This window comes from Arvicola amphibius, chromosome 4 (genome assembly GCF_903992535.2).
Source record: "Arvicola amphibius chromosome 4, mArvAmp1.2, whole genome shotgun sequence".
NCBI lineage: Eukaryota > Metazoa > Chordata > Mammalia > Rodentia > Cricetidae > Arvicola > Arvicola amphibius.
The window spans coordinates 99,055,568-99,081,419 of record NC_052050.1 but is presented as its reverse complement, the minus strand read 5'-3'; the positions used below and the strand labels follow the sequence as shown (position 1 = coordinate 99,081,419).

The 25,852-nt window shown below is 44.5% G+C and overlaps 1 protein-coding gene and 1 long non-coding RNA gene across 8 annotated transcripts in view; one reads left to right on the top strand and one right to left on the bottom strand.

The window, feature by feature from the left end:
* The window catches only part of Clec16a (C-type lectin domain containing 16A), a 224,081-nt gene that overhangs the window by 61,953 nt on the left and 136,276 nt on the right, over window positions 1–25,852 (bottom strand). For all 7 annotated transcript variants that reach the window (XM_038325851.2, XM_038325854.2, XM_038325852.2 and 4 more), the window contains one exon: window positions 4,169–4,320. In XM_038325851.2, the coding sequence (XP_038181779.1) occupies window positions 4,169–4,320 (152 nt within the window). The remainder of the gene's footprint in view (window positions 1–4,168; window positions 4,321–25,852) is intronic.
* On the top strand, window positions 16,667–20,870 carry LOC119811802. Its single transcript, XR_005285011.1, has 3 exons — window positions 16,667–16,759; window positions 16,934–17,084; window positions 20,617–20,870. It is a non-coding gene; the product is annotated as an uncharacterized LOC119811802 (long non-coding RNA).

Here is a 25,852-nt window from a genome sequence, read left to right as displayed (position 1 = left end):
ATTTTATTGATTTCAGCCCTCAGTTTGGTTATTTCCTGCCATCTACTCCTCTTATGTGTGCCTGCTTCTTTTTGTTCTAGAGCTTTCAGGTGTGCTGCTAAGTAGCTAGTATGACATCTCTCATGAAGGCACTTAGCACTACAAATTTTCTTCTTAGCACATTTTTATTGTGTCCTATAAGTTTAGGTATGTTGTGTATTCATTTTCATTGAATTCTGGGAAGTCTTTAAGTTCTTTATTTTTAACTTGACCCAGTGATAATTCAGCAGAGAGTTGTTCAGTTTCCATGAATTTGTAGGCTTTAGGCTTTCTGTTGCTTATGTTGTTGTTGAAATCCAGCTTTGATCCATGGTGGTTTGCTAAGATACAGGGTGTTATTTCAATTTCTTTCTTTTTTTTTTTTTTTGTATCTGTTGAAACTTGCTTTGTGGCTGAGTATATAGTCACTTTTGGAGGTTCCGTGCAGTGTTGGGAAGAGGGTATATTTATGTTTTCTGATGTCTTTTTAAATTTCTTTCTTCAAAAACTTGAAGTTCTTGTCATACAGGTCTTTCACTTGCGTGGTTAAAGTGACACCGAGATATTTTATATTATGAGATTACTATAAAGGGTGTCGATTTTCTGATTTCTTTCTCAGCCTGTTTATCAGTTGTATGTAGGAGGGCTACAGATTTTTTCTTTTTGAGTTAATCTTGTATCTAGTCACTTGACTAAAGGTATTTATCAGCTGTGGGAGCTCTCTGGTAGAATTTTTGGGGTCGCTTATGTATACCATCATATCATTTGCAATTAATGATACTTTGACTTCTTCCTTTCTGATTTGTATCTCCTTAATTTCCTTTAGTTGTTTTACTGTTCTAGCTAGAACTTCAAATAGTATATTGAATAGGAGAGAGTAGACAACCTTGTCTTCTTGATTTTAGTGGAACTGCTTTCAGTTTCTCTCTATTTAATTTGATATTGGCAACTGGCTTGTTGTATATTGTTCTTATTATGTTTAAGTACGTTCCTTGCATCCCTGATCTCTCCAAGACCTTTATCATGAAGGGGTGTTGGATTCTGTTGAAGGCTTTTTCAGTATCTAAGGAGATGATCATGTGTTTTTTTTTTTTATTTGAGTTTGTTTATACGGTAGATTACATTGACATTTTCATATGTTGAACCATCCCTGGATCTCGGGGATATAACCTACTTGGTCATGGTGGATTTTTTTGTTTGGGTTCGGTTTGCCAGTATTTTATTGAGTATTTTTGCATTTATGTTCATGAGTGAAACTGGTCTGTAATTATCTTTCTTTGTTGGGTCTTTGTGTGGTTTGAGTATTTGTGGAATAATTAATGGTATTAGCTTAGAAAGTCTGGTGGAATTCTAGACTAAAACTCTCTAGCCTGGGCCTTTTTTTTTTTTTTTGGTTGAGAGACTTTTAATGACTGCTTCTATTTCCTTAGGAGTTATCAGGCTATTTAAATTGTTTATTTGATCTTGATTTAACTTAGGTAAAGTTGTTACTGGTCTTTTTAAATTGTTTATTTGATCTTGATTTAATATAGGTAAGTGGTATCTATCAAGAAATTTGTCCATTTCTTTTAGATTTTCTAATTTTGTGGAGTATAGGTTTTTGAAGTATGACCTAATGATTCTTTGTACAGTTACTTTGGAAGTTAGTGTGGTTTCAGTATCTCAGAAAACTGAGAATCAACCTACCACAAAACCCAGCTATATCGCTCTTGGGCATATACCCAAAGAATGCACAAGGGCCCTTGCTCAACTTTGTTCAGAGCAGCTTTATCTGTAATAGCCAGAACCTGAAAGTATCCTAGATGTCTTTCAACTGAAGAATGGATAAAGAAAATGTGGTACATTTATACATGTTGAAGGTGAACAGATGATGGGACAAGAAAAAGAATCATCCTGACAGAGATAACCCAGACCAAGAAAGACAAACATGGTATGTTCTCACTCATAAGTGGATACAGCTGTAAAATAAAGGATAACTAGGCTATAATGCACAGATCCAGAGAGATTAGATAATAAGAAGGGTTCATGGGGGGAACACCTAGATCTCCCTGGAAAGGGGAATATAAGAGATCTCATGAGTGGACTGAGGGCAGGAGGATGGGACATGGAGCAATCTGGTTGAGGGGTGGTGGGGGAGAGTGCTGAAAGGGACTGCCGGGAGTGCATTTTGGGGTTGGGTAGAAGTCTGGTGCAGGGGATCTCCCAAGAGTCTACAGGGAGGACCCCAGCTTAGACTTCTGATAATGGTGGATAGGTAGCCTGAACTGGCCATCTCCTGTGACCAGACTGGTGCCTGGCCCAATTGTCATCAAAGAGGCACCATCCAGCAACTGATAGAGGCAGATGCAGAGAATCAACAGCCAAACTTTAGATGGGATTCCTGTGGGAGGATGATGAGAAAGGAGTATAGGAACCAGAGGGGTCAAGGACACCAGAGGAAGGCTCACACCATCATTTAACCTGGGCTCATTGGGGCTCACAGAGACTGAAGCAACAACCAGGGAGCCTGCATGGGACTGACCTAGGCCCTCTGCATATATGTTACAGTTATATAGCTTGGTCCTCTTGTAGGACTCCTAACAGCGGGAACAGGGGTTGCTTCGACTCTTTTATTGTTTTTTGGGACCCTACTCTTCATACTGGGTTGCGCTGCCCAGCTTTAATACATGGGGAGGTGCTTAGTCTTACTGAAACTTGATATGCCATGTTTTATTGATACTCATGGGAGACCTGCCCTTTCCTGGATGGAGACAAGAGGAGAGGATTGATGGGGTGGGAGCTGGGGGGGATGATGGGAAGAAAGAATTGGGAGAGGAGGATGGAGGAGGGGGAGGCTTTGGTCAGTATGTAAAAGAATCCCAGCAGGAATGCAAATGCTAAAATTGCGAGACACACTCCAAGACAGGCTAGGAGAAAAGCCAGGCATAAAAATCTATATACACTCTCAAATATATGTACAAGTATCCCTTGGGTACTCACTCCCCTACCCACTGAGACACCAAAATCTGCAGATGCTCAAGTCCCTTATTTTAAATGGCACAGCATCTTCATATAACCTACTACATCTTCCTGTAGACTCTGAATCCTCTCTAGATGATGCACAAGACTTCAAGCTATATAGATGCTGTGTAAACAGTTATTTAGAGAATAAAGATAAGGCTGTCCTGAAACTCACTCTGTAGACCAGGCTGGCCTCAAACTTGGAGATCTGTCTGCCTCTGCCTCCTGACGGCTGGGATTAAAGATGTGCACCACCACTGCCTGGTTATATTTCTTTCTGAAGTTTTTGTTTGTTTGTTTTATGACAGACTTTCATTATGTAGCCTTGGCTGGACTGGAGCTTGCTATGCAGACCAGGCTGGTCTTAGACTCACCGAGATCCACCTGCCTCTGCCTCCCAAGCACTAGGATTAAAGGCTTGTGCCACAATACCTGGTCTGTTTTTTGTTTGTTTGAGACAGGGTCTCATGTAGCTCAGGCTGGCCTCAGACTCCCTGGATAGCCAAAAATGAACTTTAACTTCTGATTATCCTCTACCTCATAACTTCCCGAGTTATAGACATGTATGATTATACCCAGTTTTATGCGGTGCTGGAAATGGAATCTAGGGCCTCATGTATGCTGGGTAAGCAGTCCTTATCAACTAAGCTACACCCTGCCCCCAGCACACTATCTTCACTCCCATCCTACCCCCACCCTCATTTTATTTTGAGACAAGGTCTTGCTACATGGGCTTACCCAACTGATTTGGAACTTATTAAATAAACCAGTCTGTCTTTGAATTTGTGGATATCATCCTGATTCTACCTCCTGAATACTGAGATTATAGACATATACAAACATATGGTCCTTCTCCATCAAGTTTGACTGACAATTGGTTGGATACACAATTTAAAAACCAGTACATAGACTACTTGCACTTGGCAGTGAAGCAGATCTGGAAGGATCAGCCTGACAACGGGCTGGCTCCTGAAGGAAGAGGAGAATGTTAGGATTAAGGTTTCAGCAAAGGGGACTTGGCTTTTGTCTATGCAGTGTTCTGGCTTTTGTGCACATCCTTCCTGTGTCATTAGAAGTGATTATAGAACTGACACTTGGGCATGCGTGTGTAGAGCTGGCGGATAAGGCAGATGGGTTCTTAGACTCTCACCTGCAGAAGGCCTGCAAACTTGACCACTCCCCAGCCGAGTCTGGACACATCAGGCTCTACCAGGCTCATTTGGTAAATATCCACAGCCAGGAAGCGCTGAACCATGCCGCCATCCTTGGTGATGACTGTGCATGCGATCAGGTCGCTGTTATCTAGGAGGAGGAGCAGAGAGCAGAATGAGGCCTCACCCAGCTGTCCAGATGTCTCTTGAGGGGTCCAGCACCATACACAACTGGGCTTGAGTGCCTCTGAAGCCAATTCTGCTAGGAGTTTCCTCACCTCTTTTTAGGCCTCGGATTTCTTAGGTTCTCAAAGCAATGCTTATTGGGACGGATACAAAGCACACAAACCACTGGGTATTAGGTACCCAAGCTACAGTTTGAAAATATCTAACAACCCAGTGGGGGTGGAGCTCAGGTGTAGAACCTGCCTGGCATGTATGAGGGTTCGATCCCAGGCACCAAAACACCCACCACCTAATAGCCCAGATCCCATGGCCACTCAGCCCAGTATTTCTTTTGGGTTGAAGGTAGTTTATAGCTATGATAATGGTTTTTGCTTATGTAAAGACAGGAAATCAAGGTCCCCTGCTCTTTGTAGCAGGACTACAAATCCTCAAATTGGCGTCTGAAAACTTAAGACCCCGGCTCTGAACTATGTGGAGTGTGACCCTGGGTCAGGCACTTGACCCCTCCGAAGCATGGCTTTCCATGGTTAGATGGGAAGAAGGTCCCTTATCTCAGGATACCTGGTACAGAAAAGAACGTTGGTTAGGAAGGGTTCAGAGTGAAACAGTCCACACAGCGCTCCTGAGCACATTGAAATTTATATCCAGATGGGTTTTATTTAGCACCAATGACTCTGAAGTCACCCGAGTAACACAAGTCATCAATCATATCTGCAGTCCAGGCTGAGTTCCATCCAGTGGAATCTTTCATTTATGTTTTCAATAGATAGCTAAACCAGGAAAACCCCCAAATGTCCCCAAATGGGGGAACAACTTGACCCTGACTTTTCCCATCAGATGGAAAATTACAAACCTATATAACACTATACTCAACTAAACTCTGAGCAGTGGCTCAAAGTGAGGAGGGAAGTAGGAACTGGGATGAGAGTGTGTAATGGAGCACTAGAACTAATAGAAAAACTTTCATTTAAAAAGAATGGCTTTTTATTACATTTATTTAGTTATGTGTGTGCATGAACACTCATCCCACCATGTGTGTGAAAGTCAGAGGACAGCCTGAGGTAGTTCTTCCCTTCTACTATGTAGGCTCTGAGAATTGATCATTGGTCCTCAGGACTGGCAGGAAGTGCTTTTATCTACTCAGCTATCTTGTCAGACACACATTTATTTTTTGAGACAAGGTCTCATTATTTAGTTCTGGCTAACCTAGAACTTGTTTGTAGATCAGGCTGGCCTCAAACTCAGAGATCCACCTGCCTCTGCCTCCCGAGTGCTGAGACTAAGGACATGGGCTTGTCATATTTTTATTACACGTACCATTCTATTGCTTAAAATTACTTTAAAATGAGAAAGCATTCAAGATATGCTTTTGAAAATCATCATCAACAACAACAACAACAAACCTAAGGTAAAAATCACACTGAGTCCAGAGATGTAGCTCAGTGGTAGAGTACTTGCCTAGCAAATAGAAGGCCACAGGTTTGATTTTTGTTAGCACACAAAACTGTGCTTATGTGAGGTTAGAGCTGTAGTTCAGTGGTAGAGCACTCACCTAGGATGTGTGAGGCTCTATCTAGGTTTGGGTTTTATTCCCAGCTGGGGGGGGGGTGGTGTTTACAAACTACAGCAGTGGGAACCACTATAAATTAAATGAAAAAAGAGGGTAGAACATTTAGTTTCATGAATTTTGAGATGTGAGAACAGTATGTCTATAAAGAATTAGTAATCTTCTGGGCAAAGGGAAACATAACAAAGGCGATACATTCTAGCTCTGAACACAAATGGCAACAAACTTGGACTGAGTAAGGGGCACTCCATCTCACATGCAGTTTTCCACTTTTCAACTGGCCCGCGGATAAGAAGGAAGTCTCCCCTTTCTCTCTCTTTAGGCTGATGGAGGACTCTCATTGGTTAATAAAGAAACTGCCTTGGCTTTTTGATAGGGCAGGATTTAGATAGGTGGAGTAGACAGAACAGAATGCTGGGAAGAAGGGAAGTTAGGCAGATGCCATGCCTCTCCTCTCTGAGACAGATGAAATGGAGCCAGCAGCCAGGTTGAATCTTTCCGGGTAAGCCACCACCTTGTGGTGCTACACACATCACTAAATATGGGTTAAAGTAAGATGTGAGAATTAGCTAATAAGAGGCTGAAACTAATGGGCCAGGCAGTGTTTAAATGAATACAGTTTGTGTGTTGTTATTTCCGGGGCTAAGCTAGCTATGCGGGAGCTGGGCAGGATGAAAAGCAGGCCTGCTCACCTCCTCACTACATTAGGCCACCCTAGTAGGATACAGTTCAGCTTTGCTCTTTGAGGTTTAAGTTGTATGGAAATATGGCTTCTGTGTGAATGTTTCCGGAATATTCTCCCTGCTTTTTTTTTTTTAATGGACTTCATGTATCCATCTCCTCTTTGGTACATGACATCTGGGACATCATTCCCTAAAGCAAATGCCAGTCCAAATGGGTGCAATTGCCTGGACCTGCACATGTCCTTTCTTGTTATCTATGGCAAGAAGCCCCTTTTTCATTCCAGCTATCCAAGTCAAGGATATAGAACTTTTAGACAGTGTCTTGCTATATATTCTAGGTTAGCCTCAAACTCATTATATAGCCTAAGCTACCCTCTAACCCAAGGTGATCTTCTTGCCTCTTGAGTGTTGGAATCAAGGCATGAGTCACCAGGTCTGGTTTATAATCAACCCTGTTTTTTTTTTCTTTAAAAAATTGTTTCTTTTGGTGATATGCATCTGTGTGCATGTGTGGGTGTGTGTGTGCATGTGCATGTCAGGATCAAGCCTGAGTGTCATTCTTCAAGAGGCACCCACCTTATTTTTGGAGTCAGGGTCTCTCACTGGGGTCTGAGACTCATGAATAAAGCTAAGCTGGCTGGCTGGCCAGTGAGCTCCAGGGATCCACTTGCCTCTGCCTTCTCAGGGTTGGGATTTTAAGTATATACTACTCACATCCGGGGGATTGAACACAAGTCCTAATGTTTGTGGGGCAAGCACTTTACCATCTCCCAGTCCCTTTGAATATTCAATTCCACATTGCATGGCTTTCTTGTCTTTTTAATTGTCAAGTGTAAAAGCCATCTTGCTCATTCTTAGAAGTATCTACTTTGTGGTAGGTGAGGCTTATTTCCTTTACTCAATATTTAAAATATTTTTCCAATGAGAATCTTTTACTTTCCGACAAAGCCAGGCATTGTGTGGTGCATGACTTTAATCCTGGCACTTGGAGACAGAGACAGGTACATCTCTGAGTTTGAGGTTAGCCTGGTCTACAAAGTAAATTCCAGGATAGCCAGGGCTACACGGAGAAACCATGCCTTAAAAAAAACTAAACCAACCAACCAACCTACTTACCTATCCACCTAGTTCCCAAACCCAATGCAAACAAACAAACAATAACAAAACCCATAGCCCCCCAAATCCACACCTGCATTTTTCTATCCCCTTTCACTTCTCCTTTCTCACTCTTTCCTACACCTGGACAATACATATTTTTTCTACCCTTGCACTCGTGGTAGGTCAGATCAGTCCCAATTGCTGGTGATTTGGGGTTTGCTGGAGATAGTGGGATTCACTGACAAGCAGTCGGACTACCTCACAGAACTGAGCTGTCTTAGGGGCTTCAGGGAAAAAGACCTTCCACTGTCACCACAAAGAACAACGACAAAAAAGGAAAGATAAAACTCCAAAGTGGAACAGCTTTCAGAGCTGTCACTGCGACATCAAAGTCCTATGAAGACACGGGGACTTCATAAGAAATAAGAATACAGTGTGCAGGTGAGGTACGGTGGGGACAGGTAATGAAGAGAAGTGGCATCCAGAGACTAACCGGGAGCAACGTACTTGAGGAAGCAAGCAAGTAAACACTGGCTTGGCGTGACTTGCACGTGGGACTGTCAGGTGTCCCTTCAGAAGTCTTGTCCAAGCTCACGTGGAGGTTCCAGCTGCAGGAAAAGTCTAGAGAGCACCAAGCTAACCTCAGTTTGCCCATACTCTCCATCCTGAGGAGAATGGTGTGATTCTTCTGCGAATCAGAAGGCAGTATAGCAGTGTGTTGAGGCCCTGAGAGGGACGGGGCCATGGAACAGGGATTCAGGGGCAGGCAGCTCTGTCCTAAGGTGTGGCAACCTCAGGAGCTTCCCTGGATGGCTCTCTAGAGTGTCCAGTGCAGGTGACCTAAGGTCTTCCAGTCACCCTAGCATGCCACGTTCCAGCCTGAGTGCCCATTTCACTTTCCTGGACCCCTCTCTTACTATTCTTCAGAAGGATTGGGCCTAGAACTCCCGAGAAACACTGAAGAGGAACTAGTAACATGGTTTGTGGGGGGTGGGGTAAAGGTGCTTGCTGCTAAGCCTGATGACCTGAGTTCAATCCCCAGAACAAACATAGTTGTCCTCTGATATCTTCTCACACGCTGTGACATATGTGTGAACACACAGTACATACACACTATCAATAATGTAAATAATATAATTACAAAATATTGAAGGAGCTAGGCATAACAGCATGATCACACCTGTGACCCCAGCTACAATGGGAAGCTGGTGCAAAAGGTCAAACTACCCTAGGCAACTCATGTGTGTAAAAAGGGGACTGGGGCCACATAGCTCAAAAAACAAAACAAAACTAAACAATAACAGAAACCACTGCAGAAAACGGTATAGAAGATTATCCATGTGATCTAAATGGCAAAAGATGAACCATATAATGACCGTAAAGGACACAGATGAGGAGACAGGAACAGCTAATGAACACAAAAAGGGGCCTGCCCTCATGAGAAGTCAGGAACAAAATCAAAACAAGATACCATCTTCTACCCAGTGGGCTGGCAGTAAGAAGAGCGGTTGATAACATCAGGTGTTGCTGAGGATGCAGAGAATGGCATTCTCAAAGGCTGATGGGAGAAGAAATGAGCAGAGCCGTTTTGAAGGGCAAATTAGCATTATTCATTGAAACTGAAAGTTTCACATCCTATGACCCAGAAATTGCTATGTTCCCAAGAAAATCACTCAGCTGCGTGGGCCAAGAGCGATGCCCAGGGATGCTGAGGGCTGCTTCTGGCTTTGTGAGGACTCAGATGTTCAAAAGTAAGAGAAAAGGAACCTGAGTAAAAAAGGTTCATTTTACTCAGTGTGGAAATCTCAAGATCATACTGCCAAAGGGAAAAAGCCAGCCAGCTGTGAGGTGATTTAGCTTATACATGGTCTTCTGATTTTCTAGTGGGAAACAGCTGCTATTGCATGCTAAAAGGTGACTGACTGGCTTGTGGCTGGTGCCTGGACTCCACACATTGGGAGCGGTGGGGGTGAAGCAGGAGAATTAAGAGTTTGAGATCAGCCTGGGCTAGATAAAAAACCCATTCTGTCAAAAAAAAAAAAAAAAAGAAACGAAGGAAGAAAAGGAAGGAAGAAAGATGAGGGAAGAAGAAAGAAGGAAAGAGAAAGAAGAAAAGGGAAGAAAGGAAGAAAAAGAGAAAGGCAGATTGTACACTTGAGGATGGCCCTCCCCAGTGTGTATTGTGTATGTGAGTACATGTTCACATGTGTGCACATATGTAGGTCACAGGTTAATGGTGGGTGTCTCCCTCAGATGTTTTCTACCTTTTTGTGAGACAGGTCTCTCACTCAACCTGGGCTCACTCATGCGCTAGATTAGCTGGATGATGAGCTGCAAGAATCCTCCAGTGCTCCTCCCCCCAGTATTGAGGTTGTAGACACGTCATGAGCCTGTCTTTTTATGTGGATGCTGAAGATCCAAACAGGTCCTCCGGTGCTTTTTTACTTGATTGGGCCATCTCTACGCAGGCCCCTGTTTTGGTGTGACCCTGAACTCTCAATACTCCTGCCTCAGCATCTCAACTGCTGGGATTATGCATATGCTTTACCACACACTGCCAAGCCCGTTCTTTTTATCATAAAGAAAATTAAAACAATCAGGAGTCTTAGAACCATGTCAGTCTATGGGACTATAGTTCAGTAGCAGAGTTCTTGCGAGGCATACATTGGCCCCTAGTTCCAATCCTCAGTACTATAAAAGCAAAAAAAGCCCAAATCAAGCAAACAAACCTGCCTGAGGCAATCCTCCCAGTGTAAAAGAACAGGCTGAAGGAGCCCTAAGGCAGTGTTTCCTGTAAGCTATACTCTCCAAGAATGGCCACCTAACCTGCTCTTTTTACAATGGGATTTGATTCTCCTATCAAGGTCCTCAAACCTGGATGCCTCAGAGCAGCAGAGGTACCAGCAAAATGATGCCACTGAATTTCTGATGTAAGGCCATCAGAATGATATGGCAAGCTCTCAACCAATGTCCCAGGCTCACTGTCAGCAACCCCCTGTCCCCTGCCATTGACCTGCCAATGCCCAGGCTAGACATCTAGCTGATGCCATGTAGAACATTTCCTCTGAACCCTGGGCAGACTAGATAGTTGTGGGCAAAATGAATGACTGCCATTGTGTTCAACTATTAAGCTAGAAGATGGTTTGTTACTCAGCAAGAGATAATTAGAAAGATGATTTGTTTTAATTCTGTGCTGTAGTATCCAGTTCCAATTAAAATTCTAAAAGTAGGGATTAAATCTAGGGCCTCACACATACTAAGCAAGAGCTCTTCTACTGAGCTATACCCTAGTCCAGGGCTGGTTCTTCCGGATGCCCCAGTCTTTATGGGGGGTAAAAAAAACTCCGGGAAACCAAAACCATTTCCTAATAGACATTTAAGATGTAGGAAAGAAAGAAAGAAAAAGGGCATGGAAGCCATCACATGAAGTGCAGAATCAGGGTCACTTGGTCTATTAGAAAGAGACTGGGACTATAGAGACCAAATTTAAACCTCAGTGCTGTCCAGGCAGGTTACCTCCCATTGAGACTAGGGTTTCCCACTAATGAAATCAGCCTGAAGATCCTGCAGTACTTCTAGAGAGGGACATGGAATGGTGCCCAGCTGGATCTTTGTCACGAGTGGTTATGATGTCTTTCCAACCTAAGTCAAATACTTGGAAAAGTGCCTCAAATTCCTTGATCCAAGCCTCTAGAGTAAGGTCCTCTGAGAGCAGGAACTTGACCACGTGGGTCTCTTCAGAGGGAGACAAGCAGTCAGGTTTGGAATTGTGTCTCAGAACTCCTGTGTGCCATAGGGCATACAGCCTATACAGATCCTGGCCTTTCTGCCCCCATCCCCAGTCATATCGCAACCAACCCCAATGACTGTTGCTCTGAAAATTTACATTTCCTCCATCCTTGTTGAACTAGTCTCAAGGACACAGGGCTTTGCCTGCTGCATTCTCTTGGTGCTTCTCCAGGAGACCATGAGCGGAGGCAGTGATTGACTCTGAAGAAGCATTTGTAGTTGGGATAAAGGGTGCTCAATACTCTAGTGCTTGCACTTGAGACTCAAACTTCTCAACCCACTGCTCTTTCCAGCCCCTGGGCTGCCGCTCTCTTTCTTCCGCAGTTCCATTGAACAAGCTGTAGCTTGTTACTGAGTAATAAATGGTAAATGGGGCTGATTGACTTTTGCTGTATTTAAATGATTCTTTCCTAATAAAATATGGATGCCAGTACATAATTTAATTCTTGGCATTGGTGGCTCCGGCTACATTTAGAACCAAGGAAGTCCTTTTCAGCAGGATTTCTAGGCAACTGGAATTCCAGGACACTCTGGAATTCTGTAATCTGATACCTTAGGTTATAGGCCAAGACTGGGATTCAGAGTAGCAATATAGTGTGCACCCCTAAGTTTTAGGAACTTGGATGTGTTTTAGGAACACATCATCACGTTATTAAGAGGTAAGGAGAGGCTGAGGTAGAGGTCCCCTGATTCTTTTGAGTAGGCATCTGGAATCGCAAGACTGTAGGGCCTCAGCTAGCCTTCCAAGCTACTAGCACACCAAAAGGCCTCTGATTCCAAAGACCACCTCTGGTTTCTTCTGCACATCCACCTAAGTCGGCTTCATTTCTCTGCACACATGCTACCAGGAAATAGCAGGGCCCTATGTGCAGCACAAGGCCGGTAAAGACACAGAGGGTTGATGCACACTGGTGTGGGGATGTCATTCCATTCCCAGCTTTGCATGTTCTCTAAAGCTAGCATACAAAGATGATCTAAAGGGTGACCCTGCTCCCCAGAATTTCCACTAATGACAAAAGCCATTATATGCCAGGCCCTGTGCTCCCACTTTGACGCAACCCTGAACACCATAAAAACAAACAAACAAAACAACAAAGAACAAATTGTGGGTTAAATAACTTCCTTTCTCAAGGACACACTCACAGAGGAATGGTGAAGGTACCCAGCTTGGCAGAATGTACCCAGCACTACCCCAAGCGGACTGACTGAAACCTAGGATTCATGTCCCTTGCATATGGCCAGAGAGGGGTCTGGCCCTTCAGAGAAGGGGGCATCTCCATCCTGGGCTAGCTGCCAAGGAGGATGCCTGCTGGCTGCAGTAGGTGACAGATGATTGGCATAAACTCTCAGTGGGCAGACCCTGAAGACTGAAGAGTCCAAGCCACCTGTGTGTTACAAGGCTGCCCAGGGCAAGGTCCTGCTTCACTGAGAGAGCCAGATCCTCTTGTCAAAATCTGTATTCCACCATTTACTTTCTTTTCTTCTTGTAAGCAGGATAAATTGTGAGGCTTCCAATTGCCTCTTTCTAGAGGCTGGGGCACAGTGCTTAGTGAGACAGCTCAAGTCCGACCTCCAGAGAGCATTTATACGTGGACCATGAATCTTTCATCTGCCACTTCTGGGACTTGCCTCACAATGAGGGAGCTGGTCTTTCATAGCACTGAATATCCATTCATCCCACAATGAAAATGATGGATGGAAGTTGTTCCCACTGTGTGTTCTGAGCACCTTATAGGAAGCTCGGCTGATTCTAATGTAACCCAGAGAGGCTGGAGTGACAAGGCCCAGGCCCCAGTCAAGTCTACAAGCCAACAAACAGAACAGTCTTGTAGGAACTAGATCAGGGTGTGTGTTGGGGAGAACATGGTTCCTGACACCCAGATGGTTAGCAATAAGGTATGAATGGGTACACTCAATTAGGCCCAGAACTTCCCCTGACAGTCAAATCAATCCTTTGAAGAAAATTAAGTAACCATTTCTCTATTAGTCCAGCAACAGCTTAAGGAGTATTTGCTGCAAGCAGCAATCAATTACTCTGTCTTCTTTGAAGCTCCCTAAAGCATTCCTTCCCAGTACAAGGGCAGCCATGAAGCATGATCCCTCCCTCTGGGATGGAGAGGGTTTGTAAATGTCTCTTTGGGAGAAAGGGGCAAAGGTGTGCTACTGGTATTCCTTAGGTTTGTAAAGAATAGCAGCAACTAGTACGCAGAGAGTAGGCAATTTGCTGAAGTGCAGTCAATTAAGGGAAATTGAGCTTGGAGCTTGGCTTCAAGGTTTCAACAGCAACCTGTTGGGCTGCTGCTGCTTCAGCAGCCCCACTGCCCTTCCCCTGGCCTTGGACCTCCTCTGCACTCACTTTAGCTCACAGCAGACTGCTGGCTGAGGTACTGCTGTGAGAACTCTGCTTCTGGACACACAGACATTTGCTTCCCTCCTGTAAGCACAGTTCTGTGTGTAAGCACAAGCCTTGTGTGCTCCTGGCCAATGGCCTGAGGGCTTGTGTAGACTCCGTCATCTTCCAACTGTAGCGAGCCTCAGCTGTGACTTCCTTCAGATGCCCCACCTGCAGGCAGGGCTAATCTAGTTACTTATAGCTGTATTTTATGATATGCAAACTAGAGTATTAGGGAGGAGGGTATGAAGGTCTGAGATTTGCTTTGAAATGAATTTTGTAAAGTAAGGACTGGACTGGGGCTAGCTTAGTAGCAGAGTGTTTGCCTAACAGGTATGAATTATATTCCCAGTACTTACAAATACATAAAATTAGGAGGTAGGGCTGCTACCTACTTCTGGGTAGAGAAGTAGATGGGTGGTAAAAAGAATGGTGGGATATGTTAGGTAACAGGTAGGCGGTACACGGGTGTTGTTCACTGCATATCTCTTTCAACTTGGCTGCAAGCTTGAATGTTTTCCAAATGGCTCACCAAATTAAAATTGACTCTCTAGATCACATGCAAATAAGCCACAGCATCATGTCTGATACAAGAAGGTGCTCAACACCTAGTACCTGTGCCATATGATTGTTAATTATGCTTCTCGTCTTTATTTGGAAGATTTATTTAATTGTATGTGTGTATATATTAGTTCAGGTGCCTGAAAAGGCCAGAACTGTTGGATCCCCCTGGAGATGGAGTCATAGGCAATCGTGAGCCAGATGTGGGTGCTGGGAATCGAATTCGGGTTCTCTGGAAGAGCAGTACTCACTTTTAACCACTGAGCCTCTCCCCGGCCCTCTCACTTCTTTTTGAGAAGCAAATTTTATTTATTATTAATATTATCACTGTGTGTGCATGAGTGTGGATATGTGTGTGCCATGGCATTGGTGTGAAGCTTAGGTGACAATTTTAAGACTTTTAGAAAGTATGTTTTCTCTTTCCACCGTGAGAGCCTATGATCTAACTCAGGTTGCTCAGGCTCCTGTGAGGCACTTCTAACCACTGAGTCATGCCACCAGCCTTCCTCCTCTGTCCCGCTTTTCTCTTTCTTTCTCTCTTTCTTTCTTTCTTTCTTTCTTTCTTTCTTTCTTTCTTTCTTTCTTTCTTTCTTTCTCTCTCTCTCTCTTTCTTTCTCTCTTTCTTTCTTTCTTTCTTTCTTTCTTTCTTTCTCCCTTTCTTTCTTTCTTTCTTTCTCCCTTTCTTTCTTTCTTTCTTTCTTTCTCCCTTTCTTTCTTTCTTTCTTTCTTTCTTTCTTTCTTTCTTTCTTTCTTTCTTTCTTTTTTCTTACAGATAGGGTCTTAGTAAGTATAAATGGCAAAGAACTCAGCATATGGTTGAGGGTAACCTTGAACTCTTGATCTTCCTGTCTTCTTTTCCAAGTGTTAGGAGTGCAGGTGTGTGTGTGTCACCATACCTGGCTTATTCAGTGATTGGATGGAACCTAGGGCCTTGTGCACTGGAGGCAATCCACCAACTAAGCTACATTCTCACTTAAAAATTATTTTTTCCTTGTGTGTGGCAGTTATGTGTGTGAATATGTTCAAATGTATGAATGTGTGAAGGAATACATGCATGTACATGAAGTTGATGTCAAGCATCTTCCTCAAGCGTTTTCCACCTTTTATATTATGGTAAGTTTTCTTGCTAAACCTAAGCTTGTCCAATGAGCCAGGTTGCTGGATAGTAGCAGGGATTACAGCTTTGATATGGATCCAAACTCTGGTCCTCATGCTTTTATGGAAAGTATTTGAACTGATAAGCCCTCTTTCTGACACTCCATCACTTCTATCCTTTCTTTCCAGTGCTGCCGATGGAGTTCAGGCTGCATGCATGCTAGGCAAGTAAGTGCTCTACCAGTAAGAGCCCTTTATGTCACTTTGACCAATGTCTATAAAATGCCATATCACAAATACCCGTTTGATGCCCCAGCAGGGACATTACTTCTTAGCCCTCCAGGAACTTGGTGTGCCACTGAGAACACTGAACTAGCATTCAGTCTGCAGACAAATAGTATCTGTTGTATGCTCACTGGGCAGCTACTATGTGATGGGTAGCTGTTCACACAGCTTAGGAGAAATGGGAAAGAGAAACACTGGAGTCGAAGTCTGGGACAGGGTGTCAGGCACTTGTCCCAGCGTCCAGAGCTGGAACTGGCTCAGCTCCAGCTGCTCCAGAGGTGAGGTTTCCCACAGCCACTTCCTTTTTGTTAGTCAGCACCCCTTGCCTACTCAGATATGCAAATAATTTCCCAAAGTTCACAAGGAACCCATCCCCTGCTTATTTCCCCCTAGGAAAATTGCCAGAAACTCATTTCAAGAGGATAGAATGAGAATTTTACCTTCCCATTCCCACAGCTCCAGAAACGCAGGCAGGGTGGCATAGCCTGTCCTCCCAACTGCCCCAGTCTCCAGAGCAGGGAGCTCTCAGAATAACTGTCATTCCTTGTTTTTCTCACCAGCACAGCACCAAGTTCAAAGATAGACAGCTCGCTGAGAATGCAATTACCAGAAACCAGGTCCAGATGAGCAGCACTTCCAAGTAGAGCGTGGCATGGCCCCTTATCGGGTAGCATACAGTCTGCCACCAGGGCAGATCTCATCTTCTCCTGCAGTGGTGACCACACTTATCTCTGCTTTGCTCTCAGAATGGCACATTTGCATAGCACATTGCATAATTTCCTCTTTGAAAACAGCCCTGTTTGGCATGAGTAAATAAAGTTACCTAACCCTGTAGTGAAGAGTCCAGATTTCCAAGAAGAGATTGGAATGCCTGAGCTGGGCTATCACACTTGGTGGCCTACCAGCCTTCTCACAGAGCCCTCCAGAGGATAAGGTCAGGGTCTTGTTCACACTGCATTTTCTAGGTGAGGAAGATAACTTCCTGCTCTGGGTAATCGTCTGAGCCTGAGATTCCTAAAGGGACACATGGAGACACACCTTCCTTTTTTCTTTCTGGGTAGAAGATTCTTGAAGATAGAACTATCTCTTTTTATATTTCCTCTTCTAGATATTTTCTACGACAAGAAAGAGTTCATACACTGGAGTGGCAAGCACAGGACGTGTTTGTGGGATTGCCATGGAGTCTCAGGGAAGGCTGGAAAGAGAAGAACAGTGCCTAGCACAGAAGTGAACTTACCCAGCACGAGCAAGCAGATCTGGTAGGGACTACAGTGAGGGGTCTGGGTCAGCAGCCCACTGAGCTACCTCCCAGGCTCTGTGGCCCCATCAAGGCATGGCCTTTCTAGGTGGGCTTTAGTTGGTTTCCTTGTTTCTCAAATTAAGAGGTTTGGACTAAACCACATGCCTATTTTCTGATGGGAAAGAATGTCTAAATTTCATACTAGGGACACATTTATGGCTGTTTGGCAGAAATTAGTTCTCAGAGTGAATGCTTACTGGCATAGCAGGCCGATTTTTAATTAGCTTGTGGGAATCCAGTATACTTCAAACATTAACAGTAAAATATGGGAGACCTCTGGTGGAGATAGCCCACACCTTTGGACTTATAAAAAAGCTTCAGACTTCACAAACCAAATTTCCTGCTTTTTATTTCCAATTTCTGGTGTTGATGATGATTATCAATAAGCTTTTGGCACCAGAGCAGCACTTTCAGAGTGTGTGATATAAACTGGTATGGTTACTATAAACCCGACCTTACCAGCACTCCCCAGTACAATACCACACCAGTCAGATGGCCTTTCAACTACCAAACTCTGCCTCCAGCATAATCAATACTGCCATGCTCATTTATTTTTCTTCTGACTTTTTCCCCCCTTAAAAACGAACTTGTTGGCTGGAGAGATGGTGCAGCAGTTAGGAGTTCTTGCTGCTCTTGCAGAGGAACCAAGTTTGATTACCAGCACCCACATGGTGGCTAATAACCATCTATAACTCTAGTTCCAGGGGCTCTAACGTCCTCTCTGGCTTCCACAGGGAACACATAGACATGGTGTGCAGACATATATGCAGGGAAAACACCCATACATAGAAAATAAAAATAAACACACTCTTTAAAAAAGAATTAAACAAGAAAGGGAACTTCATTCATGCATTCCTTTATTTTACTTTAGTCATGTGGCAAACTTGTCTCTTAGCTGAATTTGGGGACACATTCAGGAGACGGAGGCAGGAGAATTGAAAATTGGAGATCACTCTGAGGTACCTAGCAAGACCATGTCTCATATATACCTAAATAAACAGGGGATAAGAAAATGGCTCTGCTGGCCAAAGTGTTTGCTGTGAAAGTCTGCCAGCCTGAGTTCAATCTCAGAAACCCGTAAGAGTTAAGACGTGGTGGCATGTGTATGGATTCCCAGCACTCCTACAGTGAGATGGGAGGAAGAGAGAGGAGAATGCGCTGGACGTTCTTGGGTCAGCTTGTCTGGAGCATACTGCAGTGGCAGAAAACAAGAGACTGCCTCAACAAGGTGGATTTGAGAACAGAGACTGAGAAGTTGTGTGGACACGCCTGCATTCTCTTCTATATACATAAAACATACAAATACACTTTAAAAGCAAATGAAGCTGGGAGGTGGTGGCACACACCTTTAATCCCAGCACTCGGGAGGCAGAGGCAAGTGGATCTATGAGTTCAAGGCCAACATAGTCTACAGAGTAAGTTCTAGGACAGCCGGGGCTACACAGAGAAACCCTATCTTGGTGGGGGTGGGAGGTGGGCAGAGCCTGGGAGGCTGCTATGCAAGTTTAAGGATGAGATGCTGTATCTGTGATTCAAGCACTCCCACAGGGCGAATTCCTGGGAGCTCCCAGGTCAGCAAGTCTGGCAGACATACCCAATAGTGATGACTTAAAGTGGGAACGAGGGCCTAGGTCCAAGGGTGTTCTGACCTCTACAGTGTCCGCACTCACACACTCCAATATGCATGCATACACACAAGTGTTTAAAAGTAAATAAATTGGGAACCCCTGGGATGGCTAGGTGGGCAGAGGCACTCAAGGCACTCATAATGTTAGGGGCCTAAGTCTGGCTATGCAAAGGGGGAAGGAGAGGTCACTTCTACAAAGTTGTCTTCTGACCGTCAAAACCTTGCTGTGGCATTCACAACAATAATAATTCAAAATAACAATGAAGAAAGACTTTGTCTATGATGCTAATGCATAGGAAGTTCTCATAAATGTGTGGGGAGAAGGGATGCCTGCTTTGGGTAAGGCACTGGTGGGCTGAGACTGAACACTTATTCCCTGTTCTCAGAGGCCAGAAGGAAGGAAAAGGGAGACACAGAGCATGGCTGTCGAGGACTGTGTAGGTGGAGATTCAGACCAGAGTGTAGATTTACAGAATGTCAAAGTCATATGGCGGAGGGGTTGTGTGTCATGGGCTACAGGCAGGAGAAAACTAGGCAGGGCTGAGAAACCTGCCCTTCAGCAGGGCTGCGATATGTGGGTCAGTAGGATGTCAGTCAGGACAACTTACTAAAGCTACGTTAAGGAAAACAAACAGACGCCCAAGAACTAGGGACTAGGAAAAATCATTATGGTAACTACAGACCCAGACTGGAGCTTACATGTGAAAGGGGGTTTACTGAAGATATGGGGAAAAAAAGAACAGGATTTCTTACCCATTCCATTGTTTATTAATCAATCAATTAACCATATCCTTACTGTGTGTCTGCTATGGGCCCTCACGAAACCACAATCTGCTGGGTTCAGATAGCCCATAGGACAGGGCATAGTAAACTGTTAGCACAGTGAGGAGGTAGTGATTAGCTTAGCCTATTTAGAATCTTTCAAAGGGCCCTTGCAAATCCTGCAAATAGACCATTTTCAAAATCCTGTTCATTTGCAAAGGTACACCCATGCCAATTTTAAATAAGTTACTGGCATACGTATACTTCATAGGCACTGGGCACTGTGCTAAGCAGTTTAAGCCATCCGAGCAGGAAAAACAATTACCTGAATCTTACATATGAAGAAACAGGGTAGTGCCAGGACCAGCAACTGGCCTGAGATCCCGCTAGCCAAGATCACAATATTGTGATCTTCAGGAGGGACAGTTCCAGGGCCTCAGCAGGAAATGACCAGGCCAAGTCCCTCCACGTATACTTCCAATCAAACCATCAGACCCTAATCCTGAAAGATTTTGTGGACCACACTAAGTCACATGAATCTGGAACAGCCGGGAAAAGGACATTTGGCTGCCTGTACTAAGAGATCATCTGCTTACAAAGTAAGAGCTGGGTGACTTCACTTTGGTCAGGCGGCATAAATATTATTCTTGCTAAATTCTTGGCAGTGGAAATATACCAACTTGGAAAGAAAGGTTAGCTTAAAGACAAGGAGGAAATTTGGGCATGACAGTGGGAGGGAATAATGGTGGCAAGAAAGCCTGGTCTCCATGTTGCCAAAGCCTCTAAGATCTACAGCAACACTGAGCCGCCCACCCCACCCACCCCAATCCATGCGAGATTTTCCATCTTGGTGCACAGAAGCAGATCTATGGAGTTAGGATGTCGCAGATTTGAATTCATTAGGCAATGAAAAGAGCTAGTCAAGTAGTCTCCAGGCAGTCAGTCTAAGTTCCAGATAATGATGGACACTCGGGAGGGATATAGCTAGCAAGAGTGCTGGACTTGGTTGCTTAGCTTAATGAAGTCATGCTTTTAATTGAGCCCTACGTGTAACCCTGGCTAGTTAAGAATCAGTTCCCACAGTCTCTGCTTCCTTCCACAGGCTGGAGGCTTTCACACAGTGCAGCTTTGGGACTCTACTTGCCACCCACCACTCGAGTTGGCAGAGGGTCAATGCCCAGTGGACAGCTCTGCAGCTGCTCTCATGTTCCATCCCACTCACAATGGTTGTGAGGAGTCTGCATCCTATGTCCTAGTGCCTGGGGAGGACCCTAGGGCTCAGCAAAGGTGAACACAGAGCTCAACCTTCAGTGAAGAAAGAGCTGGAATTCAGAGATTCCAAACCTTGTGCTATTCTCTCCTGATCAAAATCCACTTCTAGACCATGCTGCTCAGCAGCGCTTTTTGCACAGACAGAAATGCTCCACAAATGTGCTGGCTAATTTGAAGCTCCTAGCCTATGTGACTATTTCAATTTCAATGAATTAAAATTAAATTTTAAAATGCACTTCTAGAGTTCAGCGGGAAAGGGTGCTTAGTGCCAAGACAACCTAAGAATAATCTCTGGAACCCACACAGAGGAAGGAGGGAACTGATTCCCACAAGCTGTCCTCTGAGGCCCCCCCCCCCCCGCACTCCCCACAGACACGATTAAATGTATGCAAAAACTGAACTGTTTTCTCACACTGCTGGATAGCCACACGTGACTGCACTGGACTTGAAATGTGGCTAACACAACTGAGCAATAGAATTTTAATTCTGCCTTCATTTTCATTAATTTAAGTTTTGGTAACAGGATCTGTCTCTTCCTCTTATTCCAGGACACAGAAGAGCTCACTGACAAAACCCCAGTAAACAGAGAGGTAGCACTTCACCCAAAGGTCTGATGTGCTACTTCAGCATGCTCATGCAGGGAGTTAATTACAACAACCCTGAACTCAGTACTATGAGTCAGCGCTCTTTGCTATTAATGCTTTAGGTAAAGGAGGATATAAAATAATAGGCCAGGGAAACAAATGAATTAAGCTAAGCCTTATATTTATGATACATCACACTCAAATGAAAGGTTAACACACACAATGGAAATATTAAAAGGCACTTATAGAGGCCCTCAGAACACAGGGAGAGAACACTTAGAATCTGTCAGGGATGAGGAGACTGATTAAATCTTGAAGATGAGGTAGTTGGTGAGTGATGAGAGTAAACTCACAGCTGAGACTTTAAATCAGAAAAACAGCTTCCAGTTACTCACCTAGATACTGGGAACATAGCTGATGTCCACCAAAAGGGAAGTCTTTAAGCTAGGCCCGCCATCCTTGAACCCCTAAGCTCATTGCAGAATTACATGCTAATGACATACCCATAGGTAGGTACTGAGAGGCAGTTCCAGGAGATCTATGCTCAGCAAGTGGGGTTCAATAAGGAAAAACTTACAGAAAAAAGGGAAACTAAGTCATAGCAGATGCTCTCAACGGAACACTATATAGTTGTTTTCTGCTTGTTGGTTTTGCAATACTAGGGTGTTGAACTCAAGTACTCTATCACTGGGCTATACCTTCAACTTCATAGTTTGGTTTTGAAAAATGACAGGAACTGGAGAAGCCATAGCTCAGCTGTTAAGAGTCAGAGGACATGAGTCTAATTCCTCATGCATACACTGAATGGCTCACAACTGCCTGTGATTCCAGTTCTAGGGGGCCTGACATGTGATGTAGGACTTGCACACTCATGCTGCACATATATACAACCAGGAATACACATATACACATAAAGCAAATAAATGCTGGGTGTGGTGATGGACACATTGAATCCCAGTACTTAGGCATATTCTGTGAGTTCAAGGTCAGCCCAGGCTATAAAGTGAGACCCTGTCCAGAAAGAAAACAAAAGGCTTTGAAACAGTGCTGCCATAGTTGTACCAGCTGCACCAATTATTTGATATCCTCCTTAGGTTACATCCCCACTTTTGCCTTTTTTTTGTATTTTTAAATGTCTGTGTATGTGTGTATCTATGTGAGTGTATGCCAGGTACATGTGTCTATGTCAATGTATGTGCAGATACCCACGGAGGTCATAACAGAATGTTGGCTACCTTGGAGCTGGAGATATAGCTATTGCTATTGCTATAGCTGGAGCACCTGATGTAGGTGCTGGGACCTGAACTCAAGTCGTCTGGAATGGCACCACATGCTATTAATCCCCGAGTCATCTTTCCAGTCAACTTGAATTATTTAAAAGGACACTTTGTACTATTTATATAATTGTAAAATTATCATCATCTGTCAACAGACTTAACTGGGCACAGAGGCAAAATATTTCATATATACGCCAACAAAACCTGCCTTAGGTACCATGCTCTATAAAGTTTGGCAGAGCAGGTGGGCCAGTGATGAGGTTGGGTGCACACAGGCCTCATGGGGAACAAGCATTAAGTGAAAAATGACCTCTTGGCTATTGTCAGGTTATGGCAGGGTTACAAGAATCTCTTTAAAAAAAATACTGGTCTCTTTTTCTTATATTTCTGTAATGAACTGATAAATACTGTAGTTTAGAAAAGTGTCAGTGGTCCTGATTTCTCCCATAGGGCAGTGTGCTTCTTGGTCTAGGGCTTTGGGTGCCAACCCATCTGTAATCGTGGTGTGGGGGAGCAGAGAGGAGGGGTGTGCACAGTGAAAGGCAGCAAAGGCTCTGTCTGTGATGGTTACATCTCTGGCCCTGCTGTAGCTCTTCTCTTTTTCAGCTACCCAGAAAGCTGTGGCAGAGCTGCGAGCTGTACCAATTTCTCAGCCTCTTTCCCTCTGACAGTCTCTGCCCTGCACACAGCTGGCTGTCCAAGTGGGACAAGCTGTTCTGGACAGAAACGCCAAGGTGGACTCATAAAGAGTCTGGGGTGGGAGTCAGAGCCAGAACTGGTGCCATGCGGACAGTCTGGGGTTAAGGACTTCACAGTTTGATCCCCAATCTCATTTCTGAGACAGGGTCTCCTAGATCCAAGGCTAGCCTAGAACTCTCTATGTCACAGAGGATGACCTTGAACTGATTCTCCTGCCTTCACCTCGCAGTGTGCCGGGCTAGATATATACTGACAAGCTTGGTTTAAGTGGAGCTGGAGATAGAGCCCAAGGTTCCATGTGAGCTAGCCCATCCTGTTTCTTGTTCTCTCTCTTCCTTCTTTCTTGTGTAACCTTTCTTGTCTGACTTCTCTGTTCTTGAAACATGACCTAGAAAAGGCAGGCTTTCCACCTTCCATAATATTACCACCCACTTTTTCCTGCTACTCACACCAAAGATCCCAAACTTACACACTTGAAACAGAGTGTCATTTCAAAGATTACCCACTTACAAAAGAAAAAAAAAATTAGCAAGTGTTCAAAGAAGAAACAAGTCATGGAAAATGTGACTTTCTGCTTCCTCACACCTCCCCAGAAGAAAGTAGATACTTCAAAGACATCCCCAGTTCTGAGGGAGCCAAGAACTACCAAAGGTTAAAGACTATGCTGGGCTCATCACTGCCGGACAACTTTTTCCATTATGTACTCTGAGGGCCATGGCTCCTTTAAGTCAGCCCCCACTTCTTCCTAATAACGATAACTTGATTCATTCTACAGACTTTATTGATTTCAATGTGATTCATGTAAAATTCATGGCTACTGTGCAAAGCTAATTTTTCACATTTGAGTTATAGTATGAACTGTATAGTAGAAATGGGAGCACAAAGAAAGGGGTAGGGTATGCTGTGTGTGTGTGAGTGTGTGTGTGTAGTTTGGGCAGAGTGTGCCCAAGCAGGTGTGCAAGGCCCCTAAGAAAATAATTGGAAGGGTTTCTTTTCTAAAGAACTCACATGCAAAAGGGCCACATGAGGTCACTTCTTAAGAAGGGAACTGCCTGGTGTGGGCGAGGCAGATCTGCAAGGCCTCTGCTTCAGACTGTGAGGCCTCCCATAAGAGCAGCTGGAGCCGTCAAGATCCGTTAGGCCACAGAGCCCAGTGCCTCCTCCCACAGCTGTGCACCTGGGGATGGAGCAGGCTCTGCCTCCAGACTCTTACTGTAATCACACTTGAGGCCTGGAAACTTCGCAGGCTGGGCCTCCTGCCACTGTTAAGAGGAGGGTTCTGGGTCTGGCCTTTGGAACCCCTGACTCATGCCACCTTTCCATTGCCTTCTGAGGCCTGAGCCTGCATTTTCTGTCACCTAAAACTGACACAGCAAGGTGGTTCATTAAGGTAGATGTGGCTACAGGCCCTGCAGAGCTAGCAAGAGCCCCGGGGAAAGGCTGAAACAGGGCATTGCTGACAAGTGGGCAGCCTTATTCATGATGGCTGCTAATACATACGAAAGAAATAAACTGCTCCAGTCCCCGGGTGGGCACGGTGGGAGCAGCCTTCACCCAAAGGTTCTTACCACACCTTCCAGGTAGCACCAGCCTGCAGACTGTCACTGTCATATCAGGGTTGGGGTACTGATCCAGGTCCAGCAAGGAAAGTGTGTCCCACAAGCTACCACTTCTAGTCCTACCCAACTCACCCTGACCTAGCTGTGGCAGTGGGCTTTCTGGAGGGGCTGCAGACATCCTTGCCTTGCCTTTAGGGAGTCTCCATTCTACACAGCCATGATCCCTTTGCCCTGGTACCAATACCTTTCCCTTGGCCTGGTATGTACCTGTACCCCCTGCCCCATGGTTGCCTGTGCTTAAAAAAAATTCACTTTATTTCAAAAGGTATTTATTTGGATATGAGGGGAACGTGCCCATCACTGCTCACCTCCAACAAAGGGAAGCAGAAGAGAAAGACACCAGTATGTTTGGTAAATCAGGCATGGCCACACATACCTGTAACATCTGTCACCTAGCATAAACATCAAGAGTTTGAAGCCAGCCTGGCTATATAGGGCTATTTTGCCTCACAAACAAACAAACAAACAACAAAGCAACAAAAACACTGTTATGGCTGGCCAAGCATGCCCTCTGGCCTGTCAAAATGTGCTCATTCCAGGCTCACTGTGAGGGACTGAGGTAGGAGAGAAAGACAGGGGGAATCAAGGGGACATGGGAATGCAAAGAAGCCCTTACTCCAGGGTCCGTTACATTTTACTTACTGTGTCTATGCGTATGTGTGAATACACATGTGCTACAGGGCGTGTGGAAATCAGAGAGCAACAAGTGGGAGTTGGTTCTTTCCTTTCACCTGATTGTTCTGGAACCACACTCTGATCACCAGGCTTGGCAGCAAGTGTCTTTACTCCCTGAGTTCTCTCCCTAGCTAATACTCCAGAGTCTAGCTAGGAGTCGGAAACTTCCATCCAAATGTCTGCAGAAATAGTGTCTGTCTTCCTAAAGACAC